General features: G+C 41.1%; 1 protein-coding gene and 1 long non-coding RNA gene across 7 annotated transcripts in view; both read right to left on the reverse strand.

Moving 5' to 3' along the window:
* Positions 1–10,033: 10,033 nt before the first annotated feature.
* On the reverse strand, positions 10,034–18,036 carry LOC140907515 (uncharacterized). 3 transcript variants are annotated; one of them, XR_012157512.1, is made up of 5 exons: positions 17,862–18,036; positions 16,996–17,062; positions 14,150–14,182; positions 12,991–13,086; positions 10,034–12,376 (listed from the first exon to the last, which is right to left on the reverse strand). It is a non-coding gene; the product is annotated as an uncharacterized lncRNA (long non-coding RNA). The 3 variants fall into 3 exon arrangements; XR_012157510.1 differs by having other exon boundaries at positions 14,150–14,240; XR_012157511.1 differs by lacking the exon at positions 16,996–17,062 and having other exon boundaries at positions 14,150–14,240.
* An 858-nt stretch (positions 18,037–18,894) lies between these two features.
* SNX10 (sorting nexin 10) overlaps positions 18,895–22,936 on the reverse strand; it is a 66,429-nt gene continuing 62,387 nt past the window's right edge. For all 4 annotated transcript variants that reach the window (XM_073333653.1, XM_073333652.1, XM_073333654.1 and 1 more), the window contains one exon: positions 18,895–22,772. In XM_073333653.1, the coding sequence (XP_073189754.1) occupies positions 22,691–22,772 (82 nt within the window). In that variant the 3' untranslated portion in view covers positions 18,895–22,690. The remainder of the gene's footprint in view (positions 22,773–22,936) is intronic.

Below are 22,936 nucleotides of genomic sequence, written 5' to 3' on the forward strand. Positions count from 1 at the left end.
CTCACGAAAGCTTATGCGCTAATAAATTTGTTAGTCTCTAAGGTGCTACAAATCCTCCTTTTCTTTTTACGGATACAGACTAACACGGCTGCTACTCTGAAACTTGTTTTAGTGTATATACATTTCCAATGAATTTAAGTTGTGAAAAAAGAAAATCCTAAAGGCATAAACACTGCTAGTTTCACTACTATGTATCATGCACTGTAAATCCATGGACCTCCCAAATTTCTAGGGATCTCCAAAATCTCATTGTAAGAACAAAGGCAGAACAAAACAGCAGCTAACTGAATTTTTTTTAGCCTTCTGTACCTTTTAAAATGCTTGAAACCATTGTTTTAAAAATACTGCTTACAAAATAAATTACTCCCATGAGTCTTCTGTGCTAAAGGATCATTGATCATTTTCATAAGGGCACAGAAAATACTCTTTCCTGAAAATAATGAATAAATTGGTGATCCAAAGATGAGAATATGATGGCAGATAAATACTTATCAGTGGGTTCAGTTTTTATTAGCCCTAATTTTGCACCCTCTATCAATTACAGGCCCAAAGTAAAGAATGTAGATTTCTAACACCCTGACTGAATCTGCAAACCAATCAGTTTGTTGTCTAAATGTGATCATTTGCACCTGCAATTTTGTAATCACAACAGATGCCAACTACAAAACTGGAAGAGAGACTGAGCTCCCTTTAAAACTGTGTCCCTCAGTGGCCTCAAAATCAAGCACCTGATCCTCATCTGGTGTCAATCAGCGTCATTCCATTGACTTCAAGGGAGCTATGCCACCGACACCAGCTGAAGATCTGGCTTCAGATTTGGAGTAACGGGTTTCCAATGCTAGCAGGGCTGCCACCCCCTTCATGCGGATGTCAATATATAGAATTCCAGGGCCATCTGATCAGGAGGGAGTTTTTCCAAATATGATCTTAAAAAAAAAAAAAAACCCACCAGCGCCCAGTCTGATCTGCCTTGGCATCACGTCTCAGCCCCTCACATGGCACTGGCTGCGCGTAGGGGAGCAGCCAAAACACCCACCCTTTTACCACCCTCAACACGACAGCCGGCTGCCCCCGCCGGGCGTCACGTGGCTGCTGCCTTCCCGCGGCCGGCGGTTTGTGGGAGCCGGCGGGAGCACGCGCGCAGTCGAGCGGCCAAACCCCCCGGAGAGCGCGGCTGCGCCCAGCACCGGCTCCGGCGGGAACCCGACGGCTCCGCCCACTGCCCCGAGTAAAACCGCCTCGCCCCGGGCCCGTCATAAAACGCCGCCCAGTTTCTGCCCGGCGCTCACGGGTTGCCCCACTGACACCCGCTGCCCCGCTCCCACCGAGCCCGGCGCACTCAGCGGGCTCCCCAACGACAGCCCCGGCCCGGCCCGGCCCGGCCCGGCCCGGCCGGCAGCAGCGCCCGCCGCCAAAGGGAGCCGCCCGCGCGCCCGCGGCCCCCTGCCCAAGAGTGCGCGCGCAGCAGGAGCCCGGGCGGCGGGGCTCGGCGGCAGAGCCGCGGTGGCGGCGGCGGTGGGAGGGGACGCCGGCAGGGTCAACTCGACTCGCGTGGAAAACGGACTGCCGGGGACGCAAATGGCTTTTGCGCCGCGCCCTCGCCTGCGCCCTCGCCTGCTTGCCCGGTGCGCGCGGGCTGCGGCAGGGACCCCGAGGCAGCCGAGCTTTTGTCCCGTGTAATGAGCTCATACGCCTCCCCCCCACACACACACACCCCCCCCCACACACACACCCCCCCGGGGCCCGGCTCTTCCGGCCCGGCTCGGGGGGGAGACCTGGCTCGGGCCTGACCTCATCTGTCAATCAAAGCCGAAAGACAGGGGAGGAAAGCGGGGGAGATGCCTATCTCTCGCTGTAAGAAATTCCTAATGAATGTTAAGCAAATTCCCTCCAGCCTGACAAGGTGGATCTAATTAATATCCTAGAAATGTCAGCAGCATATCATTCTGCAGCTAGGATTTATCACCTTGAACCGCTGCATAAGGGATGGGCACCCCCATCAATAGGTTACTTATTGCAGACAGAAATGTCAGGCTATGGCTCCTCGGTTGGCTCTCAGGCTCCCACTTCTGCCTGTCTGATAACACAGGGGAAGGGTAGTGACAACAGGACACGGGGGGGGGGGAACAAAAATCCAGCCCAAGGCGGCAGAGGGGGCACAGAACAAACTAGGGAGGGTTTAGCTTAGGCATTCTGGTTCTGCCGCTCCTGCTGAAAGTTTAAAACAACTAAGGAGAACTTAAAGAGCTTTGCCAATTAATGCTGCAAGGGATTAGGGTAACTGTCATTACATTTTGGAATGGTGAAACTACCAAGGAAAAAGGGGAATTTAAGGTTGTCCAAGAAGGTGTAACTAGGAGTGATGGGATGAAAGAGCACAGGAAAATGTTGGCAGAATAACAGGAAAGATTTCCTACCAGTGAGACCTGAGACTGTAATAGTCCCCCAAGGGAGGTGATAGAAGCCCTTGCACTTGAGTAATTTAAAATTAGATTGCGTAAAGCACTAGGGAATATTCTGTTGGGAGCAGTCCTGGACTGGTAGTGGAATAGAGACAGGATAACCTAATTGGTCTTTTTCAGGCAGAACTGGGAGTCTGATATGAGTGATCTGCCCCTCAGGTATTAGGTCTTAGCACGACCATTTTGTATCACTAAATGCCTGTTCCTGATTTTATGGATGGACAAGTCAATGAACTTCTAGGTTTGGTTAGCGGACATCAATATTGTAGTATCTGATGTGAGACAAAGAAACATTAGTCCTGGAAGTAGCCCTGATGACAGATAACAGGATTTGTGATTCTGAAGCATAAAGTTGGAGTTGCAAACTAACTTTTTGCTACAGAGTTGAATGTGTGGCTACCAGTTTTCTTTTGGTGGTCGTGATATTTTGATGCCTTGAAAAAGAAAGCATATGCTCTTAGCTAGGGTCATTTAGATAGGCTGAAATATTTATCTCTTATGGCCATCCTGAGATGATTTTCATTCTGGATCCCAAAATATGACTTGGTTCAACAATGAGGTTCATATGATATATTGTGTATTAAAATACAACAGAATGCCACTGATGTGTTAGCATCTCATGTGTAGATAATTGTCTTATTATTTGCCTGTGCTAATTATGTGCTTCAGACATCATATTGAAAGATGTTTTAAACATAAATTTAGCAGTTAAGCTCAGAATATTATTTGGGGATTGACAAATGTTCATTCTGAGTCCCACAATTACAGGTGTTTGTCTCCAAAAGGTATTTCTCTCACTTTTTGTGGTACCCCAATATACATGAACTCATAGCTTTTTTTTGTTATTGTTAAATAGAACCATTTTTTGTTTTCCCACACAAAAGGTAGAGGCAGCTAGACATCAAGTTGAAAGCATGCTAATAAAGTGATACATTAAATTTTTTGATTATGTGGACACAACTACCCAATGGCCTAATACTTATATCCAGATGCTCTAGTCTTCATTCAGCTAAACATAGCTTGTGGAGTCAGGTTATAACTGGCTACAGACTCGGACTGTGAGCTAAAGGAGGATTTTCATTGCTCCACAATTAAGAGGTATTTTAAATGAACTACACAGGTCACACAGACACACACTCCTATGTGTGACGTATTCTGTCTAGTGCACAGAACACAATGCAAGCAAGTACATAACATGGCAAGCATCACTCCACTCATGAGTCTGTGTGCAGTATTGTTCCTGTTGTTGTTTTTGAAATATGAGAATTTATTGCACATTTCTGATCCTAACATTCTAACACCCAAATGTTGGTTTGCTTTATTTTAGTGTTTATTGGAACTTCAGTCTCGTAAGAAATAAAACATGCAGTAGTCTATTGAATTTTAAGTGCTGGGTGGATGCAGAAAATCTCTACCTATACATTACTATAGTCAGATAGCAGTACATTTATTTACAAAGTGAAATTAAAATATGCATTCTCAACACCCTTCTTAGAGGATGCTCCTGTTACAAGTTCAAAGCAGGGAAAATCAAAATGGACAGCAGTTTACCAACGTTTTTAAACTATGAACTGCAGCTAAAGAGGACCAATGGTCACTTTCTTTTTCAGCAACTTCTCAAACCTACGCTAATGAGTAGACTTAGAGATTTTCTTCATTTAGCATTTCTCATTATTAATAAATTTTGCACTGACAACTACAAAGTGAACACTTTGGATTTATGCACCTAACCTAATTACATATGCTGCATGTACGCATTTCATTATTTACTTGACAGATTCATTCCTTGGCATCATAAATAATTAAAGAAGGATCAAATATTAACAATCAGACACATGTTAATTCTCCTCAAATCTGTGGAAACAAACACATTTTATTTTCTGTTCAACAAATACTGAATAAAATGTTTGCATTTTGAAGGGTTGATGCTTTTTGTTACTAAATAAAATTCTTGATTTTCATTTTTATTTTACTTACAATGAAAACTTAAAATGTACAACTGTTCCATGGTTCCTGGAAAACTTGTAACTATTTTTAATAATCATAAAATGTTAGTAATTCCTTCCTGACAGCTAATAAATTAAACATTTTGGTTTGGTATTTGTCAGGCAATTTCAAAGTTAGGGAATTTAAAAGATAAGGTCTGACCCTACTCCCATTAAAGTCGATGGCAAACTCCTCAGCTGGCACAGGATTGGTCCCATAGTTTTCATTATTAGCCAATAGCAATAATTTGTGCCTCTCTCAAAAATGAATAAATAAATGTGTAGGCAAATGATCTGGTGTTTTCTTTCATCAGAACAAAGACCTGATTCTGTGCTGAATGCCCACAACTCGCAGTGAAGTCAATAGGAGTCACAGGTGCTTAGCACCTCTCAGGTTCATACCCCAGTATTAATAAAGGGCCAGATTCTCCCTCCGTCCCCTTATTCACTCTGATTAGTATCTTACTCTGCAAGGAGTTCCACTGAAACCAGTGGGGCTTTCCGTGAAGTAAGGTACTACATAGTGGGAGTCAAGGTAGCACCGTCTGGCCCAACAGCCTATATGGTACAGCCTGCCTCCTGTGAATTGCTAGCGCCCTTAACTCCCAGTCACGGGAGGCACTCAACACCTTACAGGATTTAGTTTGTTACCTTTTACTGCTTTAGCTTTACATTATAATTAAATATTCAAGTGAATTATTTGTGACCAGAACTTCTTCCCAGTAACAAACCTGTCTGAACTCTCTTGCTTGCTGTGTGAGCTAAATTGATGTTTAAATATTTTTCTACACATTATTCAATCTCTCCATTTGATCAGAAATATTCTCGGATTTGATCAAATTTACTTTTGGATATCACCTCCCACAATTTCATCATTTTAAAGGTGTTAAAAATTCATAAATTGCCACATTATTCATCATGCAAGATTAATGCCAACCTGACAGGTTTTGTAAAGATACGATTTTTTTTTTCTGAGTGCACATAACCATATCTGTGTGAGATATACCTCGGTTGTTGAATATTGATTATTCCTATCTCCTTTCTTATTTCTGATGCGAAAGAGAGAATCTTAGGGTGTGATTGTCAGGGTTAGTGTCTCTCTGACCTACACTTGTATGATTAATAATTTATGAGTTGATTTGAAATAGATCTCTGTGAAATGAGCAGGCAATAAGCAGAGCTGTCTGAGATGACAAAGATTCAGAACAGGGCAACTCATGTACATCAGCTTCTCAGGTTCAATTTAAAAGCAAAATGAAACAAAAACTCAATGTGCCTAATTTAGTAGTTAGGAGTTTGTTATCTGAATGCACAAAAAATATCACTGTTCCCTATTAAAAGTTAAATCTGGAAAACAGTTGATTTATCAGCTTTTGGTCAAACTTTCTAAAGCATTCAGTTTCTTACAATATATATTTTAGTGAAGAATGAATGAGCACTGCAATGTGAGAAAGAAGAGAATTTGTTGGTTAACCCTATAGCTGCTGACTATAATTGAGGTGTGAAGCAATATTAGTTCAGGAACACAAACCCACTCTGCAAACCCATATTCACATGCGCAGTTCTTATGTGAGTAATCTCCTTGACTTCAAAAGATAACTCTGAGGCAAGTAAGGATCAGGCCCCAAAAATGAGACCCTACTCTGTTGTGCACATTTGGTACAAGCCAAAGAGGTGCTGAAGCACACCTGCTAACTGTCTACACTACCATTTATGTCAATATAACTTTCATGATTTCTGTGTGTATATAAAGTCTGCTGCAGTTTCCACGGTAAACATCTGATGAAGTGAGCTGTAGCTCACGAAAGCTCATGCTCAAATAAATTGGTTAGTCTCTAAGGTGCCACAAGTACTCCTTTTCTTTTTGCGAATATAACTTATGTCACTCAGGGGTGTGCACCAGTTCTAAGTCAGCTGCTAGGCACCAGCCAAGGCAGAACGCCATCCCCCACTCCATCTCCGTGGAGGGGGAGAGGGTACGTTCATCTCAACGAAGCCACTCCTTGCAGCATTCGGCCCTTTAATTTTAAAAGCTCATTGCATTTGTTTTGCAAACAAGGTTCATCACTTAGGGTAGGATCAGATCCTGCAAACATGTACTCACAACAGTCTCTCTGAATTAAACAGAGCCAGGTCCTGATACCTTTATTCATGTCCAATACTTTACTCCACATATAGACCCCTTGACGTCAATAGGATTATTTGTGAAATCATGTGCTATTGAGCAAGTAAAGGTATCAGACTAGGACCCATAAGGACCACCCACATGCATGTTTATAGGAGGGGCCTCAATGGGATTGCTTCTCTGAGTAAGGTCCAGGTTATTGATTACCAACTCTCAGAATGATCCACTTCTCCTGTAACAGTTTTAAGTCCAAAACAAAACAAACAACATTTAGAATGATACAAACATGATGTACTCACCGTATACACAGGCAAAAATAAGAGAAACACTTGGATGAGCTGCCCATTGCTTTTCAAAGGATATTCTCAGTAATTTTGCACTAAGAAATGGACTAGCTGGTAGTTTACCAATGAGAGAGAATAATATTACTGTAGTACACTGATGGCCTAAATGTATAGTATTTGGCGTCACTGCATGGACAATGTTCTTTTACCAGTTATTTGTAACTCATTGAAATAGTGTTGTCTAGTTTGCCCGTCAAACACATTTATGTGATCCTAAAATGCTTAATCTGGATGGAGACATCACAGAGCTTTTCCTTCTGTGATGTGCTACAAAAAATGTGGATCAAGGAAATGTGCGGTTTACCTTATATGAAGGAGAAAGGAGAATGTTATTCAAAGCAACATACAGCCAACATGCGGAAACCTAGAAACTAGTTAATGCCTTGTAACAAGTCTGAAATGAAGATGTTCAACCAAGAAAATGACATTAAGCAGCACTAGCTAAGGCAGAAAAGAACAGCTTGTCAGAATCATGTTAGTGTTGTAGTGACATATAGACAATAAAATGGGATGACACAGGCTCTTCTCAGTGGGAGTGTTTTCTCCTGCTGTCTCTTGGGAACTTCAGTGCACTTTCTTTGTAGGAAACCTTTCCACTAAAAAATGGCAGCAAGCCCCTTGGAGGTCTTATTAAAATTCTTCTTCTGTGCTGTAAAATATGTTGTATATGGCAGATGACAGTACCCCAACAGTTAATGCTGTATAGTGTAAAAGAAAGTAGCAGAGGCCGTCATACCAGCTACTGACATATTCCAGGAAAACCGCACAGTTGGCATCTTGGAAAGGGAAATTAATCAGGGGGGAGAATCAGTTCATAATCCCATGTGCAGCAGGTGTCTAAAGTCATTATTTATTATTTACCATACATAGCATCAAATGTGTGTTTCACAGACAAGGACAAGGTCCGTGCCCAGAAGAACTTACAATGTATACACCTAATCCTGAAAGATGCTGAGGGCGTCCTGGAAGGAAATGAGTACCTTCACCTCTAACAGAAGATAATTTTTGCACATCTCAGGAAGTCCTGCTTGCCTTTCTCACTTGAACAGTCATACTGACCCCTAGGGTTTTCTAAATCTTGTAAGTAAAGGGAGGATTTGTCTCTTGCCATGTGATCTTAGGTAAGTCAAACCCTTGAACTCTCTGTACTTCAAGTTTCTACATTCATATACTATTGGTACCTTCCTACATGACAGGAGAGCTCTGAGACTTCAGCCTGGGAGAGACTGTGAAACATCATGGACTCACATGCCAGAAACATGCAGACAACACCCAGATCTTAGACATCGCTCCCATCAGGGATCCCAAAATTAGCATGCAGTTGAAAAACAGCCAGTGAAAGCTAAACCAAAGCAACACAGACATGAGTTTAGTGAAACAGGGAAAGAGTTCAGAGAACTGGCCAAAATGATAACAACTGAGGGTGTTGCTCCTCCAGTCATTCAGAGAATGAACAGTCTCTGGGTCATTCTAAACCAGAAACATCTTCCTCCTGCTAGCCAAAAGGCTAAACCTCATCTAAACAGACATAGACCAAGCCACAATGATCCACACATTTGTGACCTCCTGCCTGTTACTGCAATGCACTGTAGCTGGGAATTAATCCAATGTCTTTGAAGAAACTTCAGCTGGTGCACAATATGACAACTACCCTGTTAAGTAACACAGGTGAATGCAAACACAGCCCCTCAATGCTTTCTGCATACTGCACTGACTTCCCAAAGAATTTTGGATAGAACTCCAAGTTTTGGCCTTGATCTTTATGGTTTCAATCCTGCAAATGTTGAACTCTCTGACCCTGAGCCAGCAAAGCACTTAAGCAAGTGAATCTTCAGAAGGAAATGTAAGACTCATATCTTTCCCACCAGAACCAACCCCACCCAGGGAGATGGGAAACAAAGAGGGGAAGACTAATATGAAAATCATACTAAGCGAATGGATGTTACTCAAGGGAAAGAAGAGAGCCTCTTACTACAGGCTCATGGAATAGAGGGAGAGAACAAGAGTCCAATTATTTAAGATTCCGGCCTTTATTAAATTTATTGTAATGCATTCAGAGGCCACTGTGATTAGATAGGGAGACAGACAGACATATGGCAAAGCATCTGAAGTCCTCAGATGCAGCCCCTGACACCAATGGGCACAGCAGAGGGTGGGCGGGAGTAAAGGAGTCAATTGTTCCTTCAGTCTCAGGCTGTCTTTATGCCAGCCCCGGCATAGTTTAATGCTAATGAAAAGAAGCTGTATTGTTTTATGTGAAGAATACAAAATCAGGGCCAATCCTGTAAAATCCTATTCAAGGGTGTCTTAGTCATAGGCATAAGGACTCTTTCTGTCAGTCAAAGTTGCAGAAATGTGTCTTAAGTATGAACAAGAAAATATGTTTCTCTGTAATTGCTTGATGGCCTCTCTGTTAGCAATGGAAGACAAAAATCTTACTCTGTAAGTGCATGTGATTTCTGGTAACATGCAACACATACCTGTGAAATAAGAAACAAGATTTTGTTTTGTTTTTATATACAAGCTGTTTGCATAATTCTTCCTGGCCAGAAACCTGTACAAATGGCATTAAGGGGAAAAGACCTTTTCAGAAAAGAAAATATATATCTCAATACATTTTCAATATATTTGGTTAAATTGATTGTCATATGCTACCAAGTTTTATATCTCTAAAATGATAAGTTGTAAAATAAGATCAATTTTCAAGAACTAATTTTATTATAACATGAGGAAATAATAATGGAGGGCCATATGATAGCATAATTTGAACAACAGAACTCCCACTTATGGGGAGTTCTGCTTGAAATTAACAGCCCAGTGTGGCCCATATTTATTATAAGATATATTTAAGACACTTACTCAATGAGTAGTCCTTACTTATGCTAGTAGTCCCAATAACGTTATTAGGGGCTACTAATGACTGCAGGATTGGCCCAAAATCAATATCTTTCCTGCAATTTCTAATCAACACCAATCCTGCTTTCTCAGGCACCAATTCCAATTGATATTAACAAGACTACAACATTGCTACTAGTTTCCCTAAATGGAAATTCTGTTGATGCTGCCCATTTAACCAATATGTAGAAGCATACACTAATTACCTCCGTCTTCTCTCCCCTTCTCTGACTCTGTAATCAGCAAGGTGCGTACGCTGCTTCTCGCTTCCCCAAAATAAACACAGAACTCTACTATGGGTGCTGTAGCCTGAAAAATACTTTGGCCAATGTTATCAAATGTGACTAGTGATTTTAGATGCCCTGGTGTTTGAGTGCCCAACCTGAAATGCACCAAAAGGGACCTGATTTTGAGTGGATGGGTACTCATTGCCCTCTGAAAATTAGGTGTTTTTGAGATGTCTTGAGTTGGGCATTCAAAAATTGAGGCCCCAGAAATCATATTTTTAAAAGTACTCTGCATCCACAATTGTGGCCAGATTCTCAAAAGAGCTTGTTACCTAGCATCTCCCATTGGGAAGTCCTTTATAACACAGAAATAGGCAACGGACAATTGCTATTCCTTTCCAAGATCGCAACAGACTTTCTGTGCAACCATGGGCAAGTCACTTAACTGCTCTATGGCTCAGTTTTCCCATCTGTAAAACAATAGTACCTACCTCCTGAGGTGTTTTGAGACTTGATTAATTGTTTGCAAAGTGCTTTGAGATCTTTGGATGGAAAGCATTAGAGGAAATATAAAGTATTTTTATTAATTGCCCTGTATCCCTCCTTCAGCATCACATGTCAGTGATGTGAAGATACTCAAACAAAAAGGTGTTTTAGATCTGCTGTCAAAACTCAATCACCAAGATCAACTGATAGTATACAGTGGTCAAGGTTTTTTTAACAACAGTTCTGTATTTTATGGGCCAAGAATGATTTTCCTGATCTGGATAGATGAAGTCATATTCTGCTTCTTTCCCCATTTCCTTAGCCTTTACAAAGCAGCAATAACAAAGGACACTGAAGTGCGATCTTTTATATCACCAAGAAGTAGCAATTATTGGGAAGCTTAACATGAACAGCGTGTCTAATGCATTTTCCAGCCCTATACTATGAAACTATCCAACCAGCTGCTATACATAAGGTACACAGTATGGATGAAGCTGTATCTTGATGCTTGGTGAAATCAATGTAGTAAAATTCCCATTGTCTTCCATGGAGTTAGGATTTCACTCTGAGAGTGCGGGCGAAGGTACTACATGCTGTGTTACTTTACAACCCATCTAGACTTATACTAAATTCCCCAGGGAGAAGAAATGGGTCCCAAATATTGCTAAATACCACAAAAAGCAAAATATAGTCCTGTGTCTACAAAAAACACTGAGGGCTTGTCTACATGGGGAATTCACAGGTTAGTTAGTGTGAAACAGCTAGCGTATGCATTAAAACTGCAATAGCCATTCCATACTATCCCCTGGGCGGGGGGGGGAGGAAACACTCTGATTCCACATTAGGGCTCCATCTACACTGCACACTACTGGCATAGTGTGTAGTGTATGGGGTGCAATCCAAACCAGTGAGGGGTTGAGTCACAACCTGCCCTGTAACCCTGGGTCCATGAAATGACCCGCTACTGTAGCTCACAGCCTAGACACTAGCAGCCAGCAGAAAAACATGCAGGTCACACCCAAGTGTCTGTGTGCTGTACATCCCTGGATCAGCAACTCCGGCTCCAGCATCCTGTCTATAGCACAACAGCCCCACCCTGGCCACCACCAGCCTTAGTTACTTCTTACAGGGTGACCTCAACACACTTCCAGTCCCAAGTTTTCCCAAACCGTGTGCTCTGCAAGTGACAAAAGTACATTACAGCTTATTAACTTGACTGAGGTAAATACACTTTTCCCACAGAAAACACAGAGTTGGTTTATAGTAAAAATAAAACAGATTTGTTAACAATAGGACATGGTTAAGTGATGCCAAGTGAAAGAAATAAAAATAGAGATAGTTACAAGCAAATAAAAGTGAAAACGCGTAGTCTAAAACTTAAAATCTAGCACAGTACAGGCTTTGTTCAAGATGGTTCCTCCTGACAGTCATTCTTCTTCCCAGCCATGGCTGACTTTCCTTCAATCAGGACCTTCCACAGAAGCACAAGGTGCTAGGTTCCCTTGTCTTCCAAGGTGAAAAATCTTTGCCAATGCAGGTTTCTCACCTATATTCAGTTCTCAGAGACTGCAATCCCTCCTTAGTTGAAGGACCCATCTTTCTCAGCTTGCAAGAGCTCTGGCCTCTTGTGTCTGTCCAGTGATGGATGACAAAATGGCTTTCTCTCTCTGCTTAAACCTCTCACAGTTTAGTGATCTTGTTTCAAGAGGCAGGTTGACCTCATGCTGGTCTTCCCTTCCTGTGGGCTTCCCATTCCTTTGCTGATTTAATGTAAATGAAGCTTCCATTGTTGTTGTCACACCTTACTTAATTTCATTGGTGACATATAGATTGCTGTGATGGTCCCTTCTGTCTGGGAGAGACATGTTTGTTTGGTCACAGAGTGTAAAGCATAACAGAAAGAAGTATTCATAATTCTTTATGTAGTATTAATACATAGAATTAACAATTATATGAATCATCAGTGGGTTTTAAACTTTCAGAAAACACTTCACTCGTTAAACTTTTATTGTACAGTAATATGTACATAATCAGGTGAGTCAGTTGCTTGTCACTTGAGGTTCAGACCCCTCTCTTGATAGCTCAGATAAAATTTCTCTCTACTGCTGGTGTGTAGACATCTTGCCAAGCTGTCTCCTTCCCCTCTTGTTAGTTTTGTTTACCTTTTATGTAAATGGTGTCTGCCTGAAGACCAGACTGGTCAGAGAAGCAAACACTTTCCTTTGTCTAGAATAGACCTGTTTACCAACTCCCCATGACATGCCTGGTTTAAACACACTTTAGTCATAATTTCAGCATATGTCCATAACTCTTAATACACACCACAACATACACCACACAAGAATATTAATGATCAGTGAGTTATTAGATTTCCAATGACATATTACATTATACCTTTTAGATATAGTTTATAACCATAATGAGTTGGGGTACACTGAATTGGTCAGGCCAGCTGAAACTCATTACCTGATACCAGTGAGGTCCTTGCCCTCTGGCACTGGCATGATCTTAGGGTAACAATGGGTAGCTATACGCTGCAGTGAAGAGCATAGATAGATGTAACTTGAGAGAAGAAATATGAGAAACAGAAATGAGAATGGTGTTTACAGCCTTACTCATCATCATTACTATTTATTATTCAACATTCAAGAACCAGGACCAAGAGAAAAAGTAGACATCTAAAAACGTTTACTGCATGAAATCAATTGCATTACAATACAGATTAGAAAACAAAATAATCAAAAGTTTGTCTACCATGTTTTGCATAAATAAAAATACATCCTGATAGTATTTGAAAATATACCTAAACTCGAATCAGACTTTCATCGGTTTTACAGGCAAAAACTAACTACATTCAAAAGGCCACCTGTTGGTTCAAAGAGGACATAATTTTAACCTAAGCTGCATGTAGGAAAGGGCACTTTTTCAATTTGAGCGTAAGCAGCAAACAAGGTGGTACTAATAATGGTAAAAATCCACCATTTGAATGAAATCCTGGCCCCACAGAAATCAATGGAAGTTTGGCCATTGACTTCAATGGGGCCACCATTTCATCCTTCATTGGGTCTAGACAGAAATTTGTATTTACCCTCTATAAATAAACTAAACTTTTAATGAGCCATATATGTTTGTATTCTTCAGGTACAAAATATCTGAAGCAAAAACGAATTAGTCTGGAAGGTTTGACTATACTGAATTATAATATACATAGTTTTTGCCTTGCATTGTATGTTAATCATCTCAAAACAAAATAAAAATCTGATCTCAAAGTTTCTATGACATGATGTTTGTTTTTTTAATCAACATATATCTTGCAAAAACCTTCACTATTACTAATAATAACCACTAATTTTCATTTTGCAAGCATCCAAAATATAAGGTAATATTAAGAAAAGAATGTAAATGATTCATACTTTGAATTTGGTCACCTGAGAGAATCAAAGAGGATGAAAATACTTAAAAATACAGGACCTACAAATAAACAAAGCCTTAAACATGCTTTGTTTTGTTGTTTTTAAATAACGTTAAGCTTCACCATATGCCAGCGCATTTAATTTAACAAGGAAATTAGTTACGCTTGATCAACACTTAATGAGAGTAAAAATTTGGTAAAATGTATACTTACAGTGTAAACTGAGCCGTTTGCTGTTCTTGATCACTTAAGAAAAGCAAGTACAGAATCGATTAAGCGACTATTAGGACAGATTCATGTAAATCTGTAAAAGATAAATGTTGTCTTACCTGTGGATAAATAAAAATCTCCATGGCATATGTTAAGATTAATTTATCAGGAAGCAATAAAAAGATACACTTTAAAGGGGCATGATCAACTTGCAATCTGGTCTTTTTTAAATAAAATGAGTTAAACCTATTATCACTATTATTATCTAACATTTATATGGGCAGGCTAAAGGCCACCATTGTGCTAAGCACTATCCAAATGCATAATAAATGATAGGTCTGCTTAAAGAGCACAAATCTAACTGTATTTTTGGCACCACATTTGCCCCCTGTCAAATGTTGTGGTTTCACAGCCATATTTGCCTATTTTTAATGCTGTTCTCTCTCTTTTGCTATTGTGCAGAAGACCCACACAAATGAAAGAGAGACCTAGTGCACTGACTATGCTGGGGAAACACTGAAAGTGACTAGATACAAAACTTGCTGTCAAATGCACAAAGTAGAGAAATCAGAAAAAAGGGAGAAATGTTTTTTCTTTAACGTCTTTCAGTAAATTGTATTAGTAACAATAGTAGGTAAAAACTTTATAGACAGAAATGTGATTTTTAAGTAGATGGGATCTGGTTCAGTGCATTTAGTGTTCCTTCTAAGAACTTTATTGGTTTTCTGCGCAATAATTTATGACTTGCCACGGAAAGATAAAAGGTCTAAGACTGTTTTCTTCCAGATATAAACCGGAGTCTGGATACCTTATTATTACATTAGTGCCCAGAGACCACAATGGAGATTGGGGCCTCTTTATGCTACACACTGTGCAAACACATAGTCAGAGACAGTCCCTAAATAGGGAAAACAGACAAAGGGTGGGAAAGGCAGTATTATTATCCTCCGTTTTACAAATAGGAAACTGAGGCACAGACGAATTAAAAGCTTTGCTAAGGTCACACCAGTAGTCTGTGGACACGCCAGAAATTTAACCTAGATCTCTTGATCCAATCCCTTAACCATTAAACTACCTTTTCACACTGCTTAAGAGATGACTCATAAATTCTGCACAGAGGGACTAAGGCACATATTAAAGTACAGGAACCTCAACAGATTCATTATTTTTGCACAAGACTGTGTGTAGCCCACTGTCTAGGAGACAGTAAGTGTGCTCCAGGGAAGGCCAGCCTGCATTATGAGTTGCCCTGGTGTGCTCACTTACAATTAAAGCATTGCACCAACTCCCTTTTGGCCTAAACCTAGAATCTCCTGGCTTCTGCAGCCTTTGACTCTCAGGCTCTGCGCTACAGGCAGAGAATGTTTTGCAGAAACGCCTGCCTCCTCACATTTTAAACCTTAAACTTCCCCCAGAACATCTTCAGCCTGTGGCCTTGTCCTCTCCTTTTAGCTCCGGGTAGCTGCACTCTCGTTGTGATGGGTATTAAGGTTTTCATTCAGCTGCAAATGCTTGGGACCTATATAAATATTAGCAGAGTGAGCAAAAGGGCCACTCTTCCCTACACCACCAGGGTAATATCTTCTCTCCCTCCCCACACACGCACACACACACTTTTTTTGTCTCCCCTATCACCCATTATCCCTTTAACGCAGAGCAGGGCTGCTGATTACAAAAGAGGCAGTTTGACTCCAGCAATAGGTCTTCTTCACTAATCCTCACTGTCATGGAAACTCCAGCTGCTGCAAGAATAAGAGGTTCAATCCATATTTGCCAGCTCTAATATGAAATCTGTCAGAGCCCAAATTAATGAGTTCCAAATTCCTTACATCACGATAACAGGTTAAGACTGGTCAATTAATTACATAAATCCTTCCCGATTCATTGTGCATTTGCAGGCAAGATTGTGTCTTACATTACTCCATGACACAGGGCCTTTTGGCTCTTGTTGTTCTGCAGAAAGGCCCCCATTTAAAGGCAGCCTGCCTGCCACAGCGAAGTGTTAAATGTCACGCGTTAGATTTTCACTTTTCTGTAATTGCTTTTGTTAAAAAAAATAAATTAATTAAAGGGCTTAGAGCTGCTGTGTGTGTATGGGGGGGAGGATTAAGGAGTGGGCCCCTCAGAAAGCCATTGTCTCTGCTCACACACAATCTAACACCCCAGCACACTGCCACTGCACATGGGGAAGGTGGATCTATATGTATTTTGTAGCAATGGATCCTTTTCCTTGGCTAAAGAGATGCCCAGGTTTGGGAACTGGCTGGGTTGTGTGTGTGTGCCTGTGTGTTTTAAATGCAATGAACTCATTAAGCTCTCTGTGTCTGGTGCATACTCCTAATCTCCACCTCTTGGGAGGGTCCCATACAAACCAGAAGGGCCCTGTCACCCACCACAGAGATTTAATGCATTGTTAAGAGGGGCTGGGGAACAGATTGCTGGAGTGGAATGTCCCAGGGAAGGGCAGGTGGCGGTGGCTCAGCTTTGAGCTCTGCTCCCAGCCCCTTCAATCTCCCCGGGCGGGCTCTCCGCCTGGCAGCGCCTCCCTCCGGCCGGTAGGTGCATTACACACAGAGGTACCAAGAGGTCCCTCGGCCCAATCGGGTCAGGCAAACTTGGTGGTGGGAAGCAATGCCTGCCTCATGCCCAGGCAGGATAGAGTCTCCCCATCATCATGCACAGAGGCGACGCTCTCTTCCCAGCAGAGTCTCAGACTCTGCACTCCCATTGCAGGCACTAGGTTTTCTAATCTAATGTAAAGGAAGGACTGACCAAATTGCATTGGCTTGTGGTCATGTGAGCAATGCACAGAGGTTATTTTGCTAGTCCCTAAAAACAAAAAAACCCACCTCACAAAGCATCAGTTCCTTCCAGTCCCGGGGGAAAGAATTCGTGGGGACACAAGTGTCGCTGCAACTAGATAAAGCCATAAAGATTTGATGGAAGGTGGGGATATTGAGGGCAGCAAACAGGAAAGTGTTGGCCACGCTCTGGTAATTGCGTTGATTGGGATTTGAAATGTAACTGCAGAGAGGAGCGGGCTACCCCAAAACGAAGGGACCGGCACACTCCTTTCGGATCCCGCACTCCTGTACACACCCACACCCCCCCCCTAAAAAACAACACCAACACGGTTTCCTCTGGCTCGGAGCCTCCTCCAGCCTGCCCCGAGGAGCCCAGCCCCCTGGGCTTCTGCCTACCAAAGAATCCCACCGGCCCAGGGACTGGCACTAGAGGCCGCCTCCCATTCTCCCAGCCTGGCTCGCACGCACGCGCCCCCCTCCCAGCCTTTTGTTTTACATTCGGGGCGGGGGGAGGAAGATACATTTAAGAATAAATCAGCAGCGCCCTGAAAATGTTCGATCTCTGCAGAGCTCCCCAGGCACCACCCCCGCCCCCCACCACGCTCCTCCAAACTCTGCTTCCTTGGGTGTTGAGGGGGATGCTGCTGGCTCCCCCCTCTATCCCCCCCCCCCCCCCAGGCGGCAGCATCTCCTGGTGCTTTTGTATTTTGCAAGTGGGGGCGGGTGGGTGTGGAGACCCAGATCTCACGCACGAGACTCCGGGGTTCTGGCTCTGGGGGCGGAGAAGCGGCAACTTGCTGCGTCTCCCTCCCCTCCCTTTTCCATCCCGGCCCCCCCCCCTCCTTCCCCCACTGTTGCTATGGGTTGCGGTTGCTACGAGTTACCGGATCAAGGCCGGCGAGCTTCTTTACCTGACAAACAGCCCCCGGCAGAGGCCGGGCGCATGGAGGCGCCTGGAACACACACTCCCGGGCGGGGAGGGAGCGAGCTGCCGCGCGAGCCCCCTGCACACACAGTCAGTCTGGGCTTGCAGCTGCAGGAAAAGCCACAGCAAGTGGGGTGGGGGGGAAGAGAGGATGAAGGCCCTGAGGTAAGAAACTAGCAAAACTCAACTGAAAGGGCTGCCAATGCTGCCTCCAGGAGGAAAGGCAGGAGGCGATTGGGGGGCGGGGGGGGGGAGGCTGCTGATGACTCGGCACTTGTTGGAGGAACTGTTTGCCTCTTAGCATGGAGCCAGATGGCTAGTGAGGGGAATTTATAAAGTTAGGAATTCATGGCAGGAAAAGGTAGCTTGAAAGCTTCACGGCGGCCTTGCGGGAGAGCACAGGCAAGGAGAGGAAAGGAGCAGGCGCTGGAAGAGTTTGTGCTGCTAGATCAATTGGTGGCAAATGTAAAAAAAACTGGGGGAACTGTGTTCCTAACAATTAGGAAAAGGTTTAGTTACAGGATCAGTTAGTGAAAGGTTTGCCATTCTGTAGGCAAGAGGAACTGCTTACTAACATACAGCTACCAAGAGAGAGCAAGGTTTTGGAAAGTATATTTGGGTTGGGAAAGTTTCTGATTTGCAGGTTTTTAAATATGATTTCCAGCAGATGTGCTCAGCTTTGCCTTAGTACTTGCAGAGATTTCCTCATGGAACTGGAACAGTTTTGTATTTGCCAAACTGTAGATGATGATTTTAAGTAGTATATATTGTAATTGCAAACTTAGATTGTAGAGTTATCGTATCAACCAGGTATTATTATTTAACTTTCCACCAGCAATCCTACAATAAAATAGCAAAACTGAAAACATAATATTGTATAATTGCTCATGGAAAATTGATAGGATTAGGAATACTTAGAAATATATACATATACGTTATGGGTATCTCACAATTCAAGAACTCTAAATGTTCCAAACCAAAAGGAGTATTTTTGGTTCCTGTTACAAAAGATAATTCAGTTATCTTCTAAATATGGTTTATTCAAATAGGCAAAAAAGCAGTTTAACCTACAATGGAATATTTTTAATTTTAAGAGGGAAAGTCTATCTTTCTTTAAGTATTGAAGGCCTTGCATGAGCAGAATCAGTCTTGACAGTGGAAGTACTGAATTACATTTTTGTGTTTAAAAGAAAGAGTGCAGCATTGTAAAAGTAGTTTAACAACAACAAAAACCCCACCTTTTTGGGATAAACATTGATCATCATTATTGATCCTACTACTGTTGTTATAACTACTTAGAAACGTATGGTTTTATTTTACCCAGCCCTTAAAAGGGTTGCTAACTTTACACGCTTCTTGTATTACAAACAGATAATGTCAAAAATATAATTGGATACTTTTTAATATAGTTCTGAAAACCTATCTTCAACAAATCACAAAAATATTTCTAGAAACAAAAATGCACAGAATTTGGAAAAGGGGGGTACAGAATTTAGAAATGTGTGTTGAGAAAATAACTGTCAAGTTTCTTACTCTTAATGTTTATAAAAACGGAGTTGTCTGTTATTGAATGGTTTTCTTTTAAAAGAGGATTTTTGTTACCTTGTTTATAGAAATGTTTCAGTTGCATTATGAGTAACAGGTTGTTGGAATGCTGATTTAGAATATCCTTAAGTTAAATATGCATTACAATTCAAAAATGTAAATGACTGGAGCTATTTATGTTTGTTTAACAACATAGCAAACACAAAAATATGTGAGAAACAGAAAACTGTGGAGAGTTACTAAAAGTCATGACAAAAATAAATTAGGAAATGGATTTTAAAAATAAAATAAATCTCATTTACAAGTTAAAACAGAGCAATTTATTTTTGTCATTTAATTACTTAAAGTTCTGTTTCTACTAAACTTTCTTATAAAAGTGTAAGTGTAGCAAAGCAGCAAAAGAGGAACAATTAAAGTGATGTAAGGTTTTGGATGCAGGAGTGGCACATTAAAAACCCTGACTGAAAAACTAGACAGAAATGTCACTTATAGTCAAAAACAACAAAAACCAAGAATCAAAACCTCAAAAAGATGTTTCTTGTAGAAAAAAAATATTTGATGTAGTGCTAAAATCACAACACACACTAATTAAATATAAAACTTCTTAAAATTTTTGAATTTCACAAAATAAACATATCCTAAAACATTTACAATGTTTACAATTTTTTCTTGCTACATAACAAACCCTAGAACAGAATATTCTTCATTATCATTTAACATGAACGTTTCCACTAATAATAGGTATACAGAGAACTCAAAAGAGTAACATTTTAAATTAATTTCCATGCAGGATAGGAAGAAGGTAATGCAATAGATTTTAGAGCACAGATATAACTTGTGAAGAGTGTGATAAAGTTAATAATACAATTATTATGAATCCCAAGTATTTATCACTGAAACAGGCTGCTTTGCAAAATCTCTTTAATACACAAAAGACAAGATCCCTGAATTATAGAAAGTAGTCACAAAGATTCTCCAACTCTTACATTTGTTTTACTTTCAAACAGACAGTCAGGATGTGTGTTAGCAGGCCACAAAGCGTAAAGTGCATTCAATGATCTAGCTCAACATTAAAAAAAAAAAAAAAAACCCAACCCCCAATAGTATGGTAAACAAAGTGATAATTAATTTCCTTCTCTAAAAATTATTCCAGTTCTCAGTTTTTGTTCATTTCAAGATTTTTTCACTGATGTTTTGGGCATCTTTGCTAAATAATAAGTCTATCAATGAGGCAATATATTCCAAAAGAAGTCCGCACTTTGCAATAGCAGCTATCTTGCCATGATAACTTGTTGCTTTAATTAATGCTAGTGCTGTGATATGAAAATATTTTGTTGACTCTTCTACACACAAGCAGAGATGGCAACTAGATATATTTGTGCAATTCAACAAAACTGAGCAAAAGAAACAGATATTTATCTTATGAAAGTGCTACCATGAAGAGAAAACTGGGTCAGAGTAACTACCTAAGAGATGAGATGTTATCCTCAAGATCTTAAGATACACCTTTCTAAAACTATACAGATTCCCAGCTGGATGATTTAAAAACACATCCACACTCACTTTTATTAGCTGGCCAATTAATTATATATTGTTTCTGTAATTCACAGGTTAAAAGATACTAACTACCGCATCTTTGTCAGAGACAAAATCCATACTGGACCTGAACTTGCAGCACTGAAATCCAGGGGAGTTTTGCCATTATTTCAATGGGAACAGGATCAGACCCACTGCGTTGTTTTTAATAACAGTTAAACATCAAATATAAACAAACATTGAAACATCTTTAATTTTTTTTTTTAGCAGTTCTTTTAATGGGTTTCAGAGTAGCAGCCGTGTTAGTCTGTATCCGCAAAAAGAACAGGACTACTTGCGGCACCTTAGAGACTAACAAATTTAGTGGGTGACACACAGGAGACCATTCTATTCTTGCATCTTTTCAATGGTTTCTTCCTTGTATTGACAGGCTCTGGGACAAGCCAACTCATAGTTGCTGCTATAAAGAGCAAAGTAGATTATAACAAATGTTTGTGGTTAAAAAGTTGTGTCCAGGCCTGCCATTTGTGAAAAAGTCAATATTTCAATGTGTTGACTACAGTAAAAGTGAAATAAAAAACTCCAGTTATTTCAGTTTGTACCCAACAGCTTAGCGTTCTATATTTGAACAATGTGTTATAGCTATGTGACTATCAGCCTTTTGGAACAGGGCCATCCAGAGGATTCAGGGGGCCTGGGGTCTTCGGGGCACTTCGCCAAAGACATGGAGCGGCAGGACCATTGCCGCCGAAGACCCAGAGCGGAAGAAGCAGCGGCAGGTCTGCGGCAGCGGGTCCTTCACTCCGCGTGTGTTCGGCGGCACTGAAGGACCCGCCGCCAAAGTGCCACTGAAAACTCTCGTGGGGGCCCCTCTGGGACCCAGGGCAAATTGCCCCACTTGCCACCCTCCCCCCGCTGGGCAGCCCTGTTTTGGAAAGACAGTTTCACTTCCTTTAAAATGTTAATCTAGAACAACTTAGCTAACATTTTCAGACATAGGTCCCTCAGTTTGATACCGAGAGTGAAATGTTGGCTCCGTTGAAGTCAGTGCAAAATGCCCCATTGACTTCAGTGGGGCCAGATTTTCACAGGGAGGGAGCAATCATAACTCCTGCTACCTTCCATGAGAGCTGAAGGTTTTCAGCACCCCTGGAAATCATTTCACATTTATGTGCCTAACTTTAGGCATCTATGTTTGAAAATGTTGGCCTCTGGCTCTTGTGCATGATAAGAGCAAGTTTTCCATAAATATTGGAGAAAGTCTATATCTTCAATGGTCAGCAACAAATACAGTACAGATTCTGTTTTCCTTAAGTCACCATGCTGTTTTAAAAAGTTAATACTGTGGTCTATATAACTTCATTACCAATGTTACACAACTGTTTAGAATGAAACTTCTCTGGTATAAAGTACACAAAGTTGCTTTGAGTATATTTTAATTTAATACACAACTTTTAAACTAATGTAAAATACCTTTACTTTTTTAAGATCTAAAATACAGAGTCACCCAGGGAAATATTTTATCAGCCATACTTGGCAATAAAGCAACAATGGCCCAATATTTGTCAAGATTTTAATGGCTGCATAAACCTAAATACAGTAGGCGACATGTAAATATAAATCAGTGCAATTTAATAAAAGCAACAAACAAAGAAACAGTTTCAAAGCTGTTTGAAAATTGAGAGAGAACACATTATTTTGCTGGTCTTAAGATGGCAATATACAAATGATTTTTCAGGATTCTTCGGGGACTGTGCTTGCTTTACATCTATGTGAAATGCTGTCATCACTGGTGTGTCCAAGCCCGGAGGATGAACTACAGAGAAGGGGACAAAAAAAATAAAAAATAAAGAAAGGAAATTGGTTTTCACAACACACTCGAAGCCTGAGTAACAGAGGAGAACTTTAATTATCTCCAGTCACAAAGAGAGACAGGAAATTTGGACTTTTAATTAGCCATTTGGAGTGCAGTTGGATATT

The sequence above is a fragment of the Lepidochelys kempii genome, chromosome 2 (assembly GCF_965140265.1).
Source record: "Lepidochelys kempii isolate rLepKem1 chromosome 2, rLepKem1.hap2, whole genome shotgun sequence".
In the NCBI taxonomy this organism is placed as follows: Eukaryota; Metazoa; Chordata; order Testudines; family Cheloniidae; genus Lepidochelys; species Lepidochelys kempii.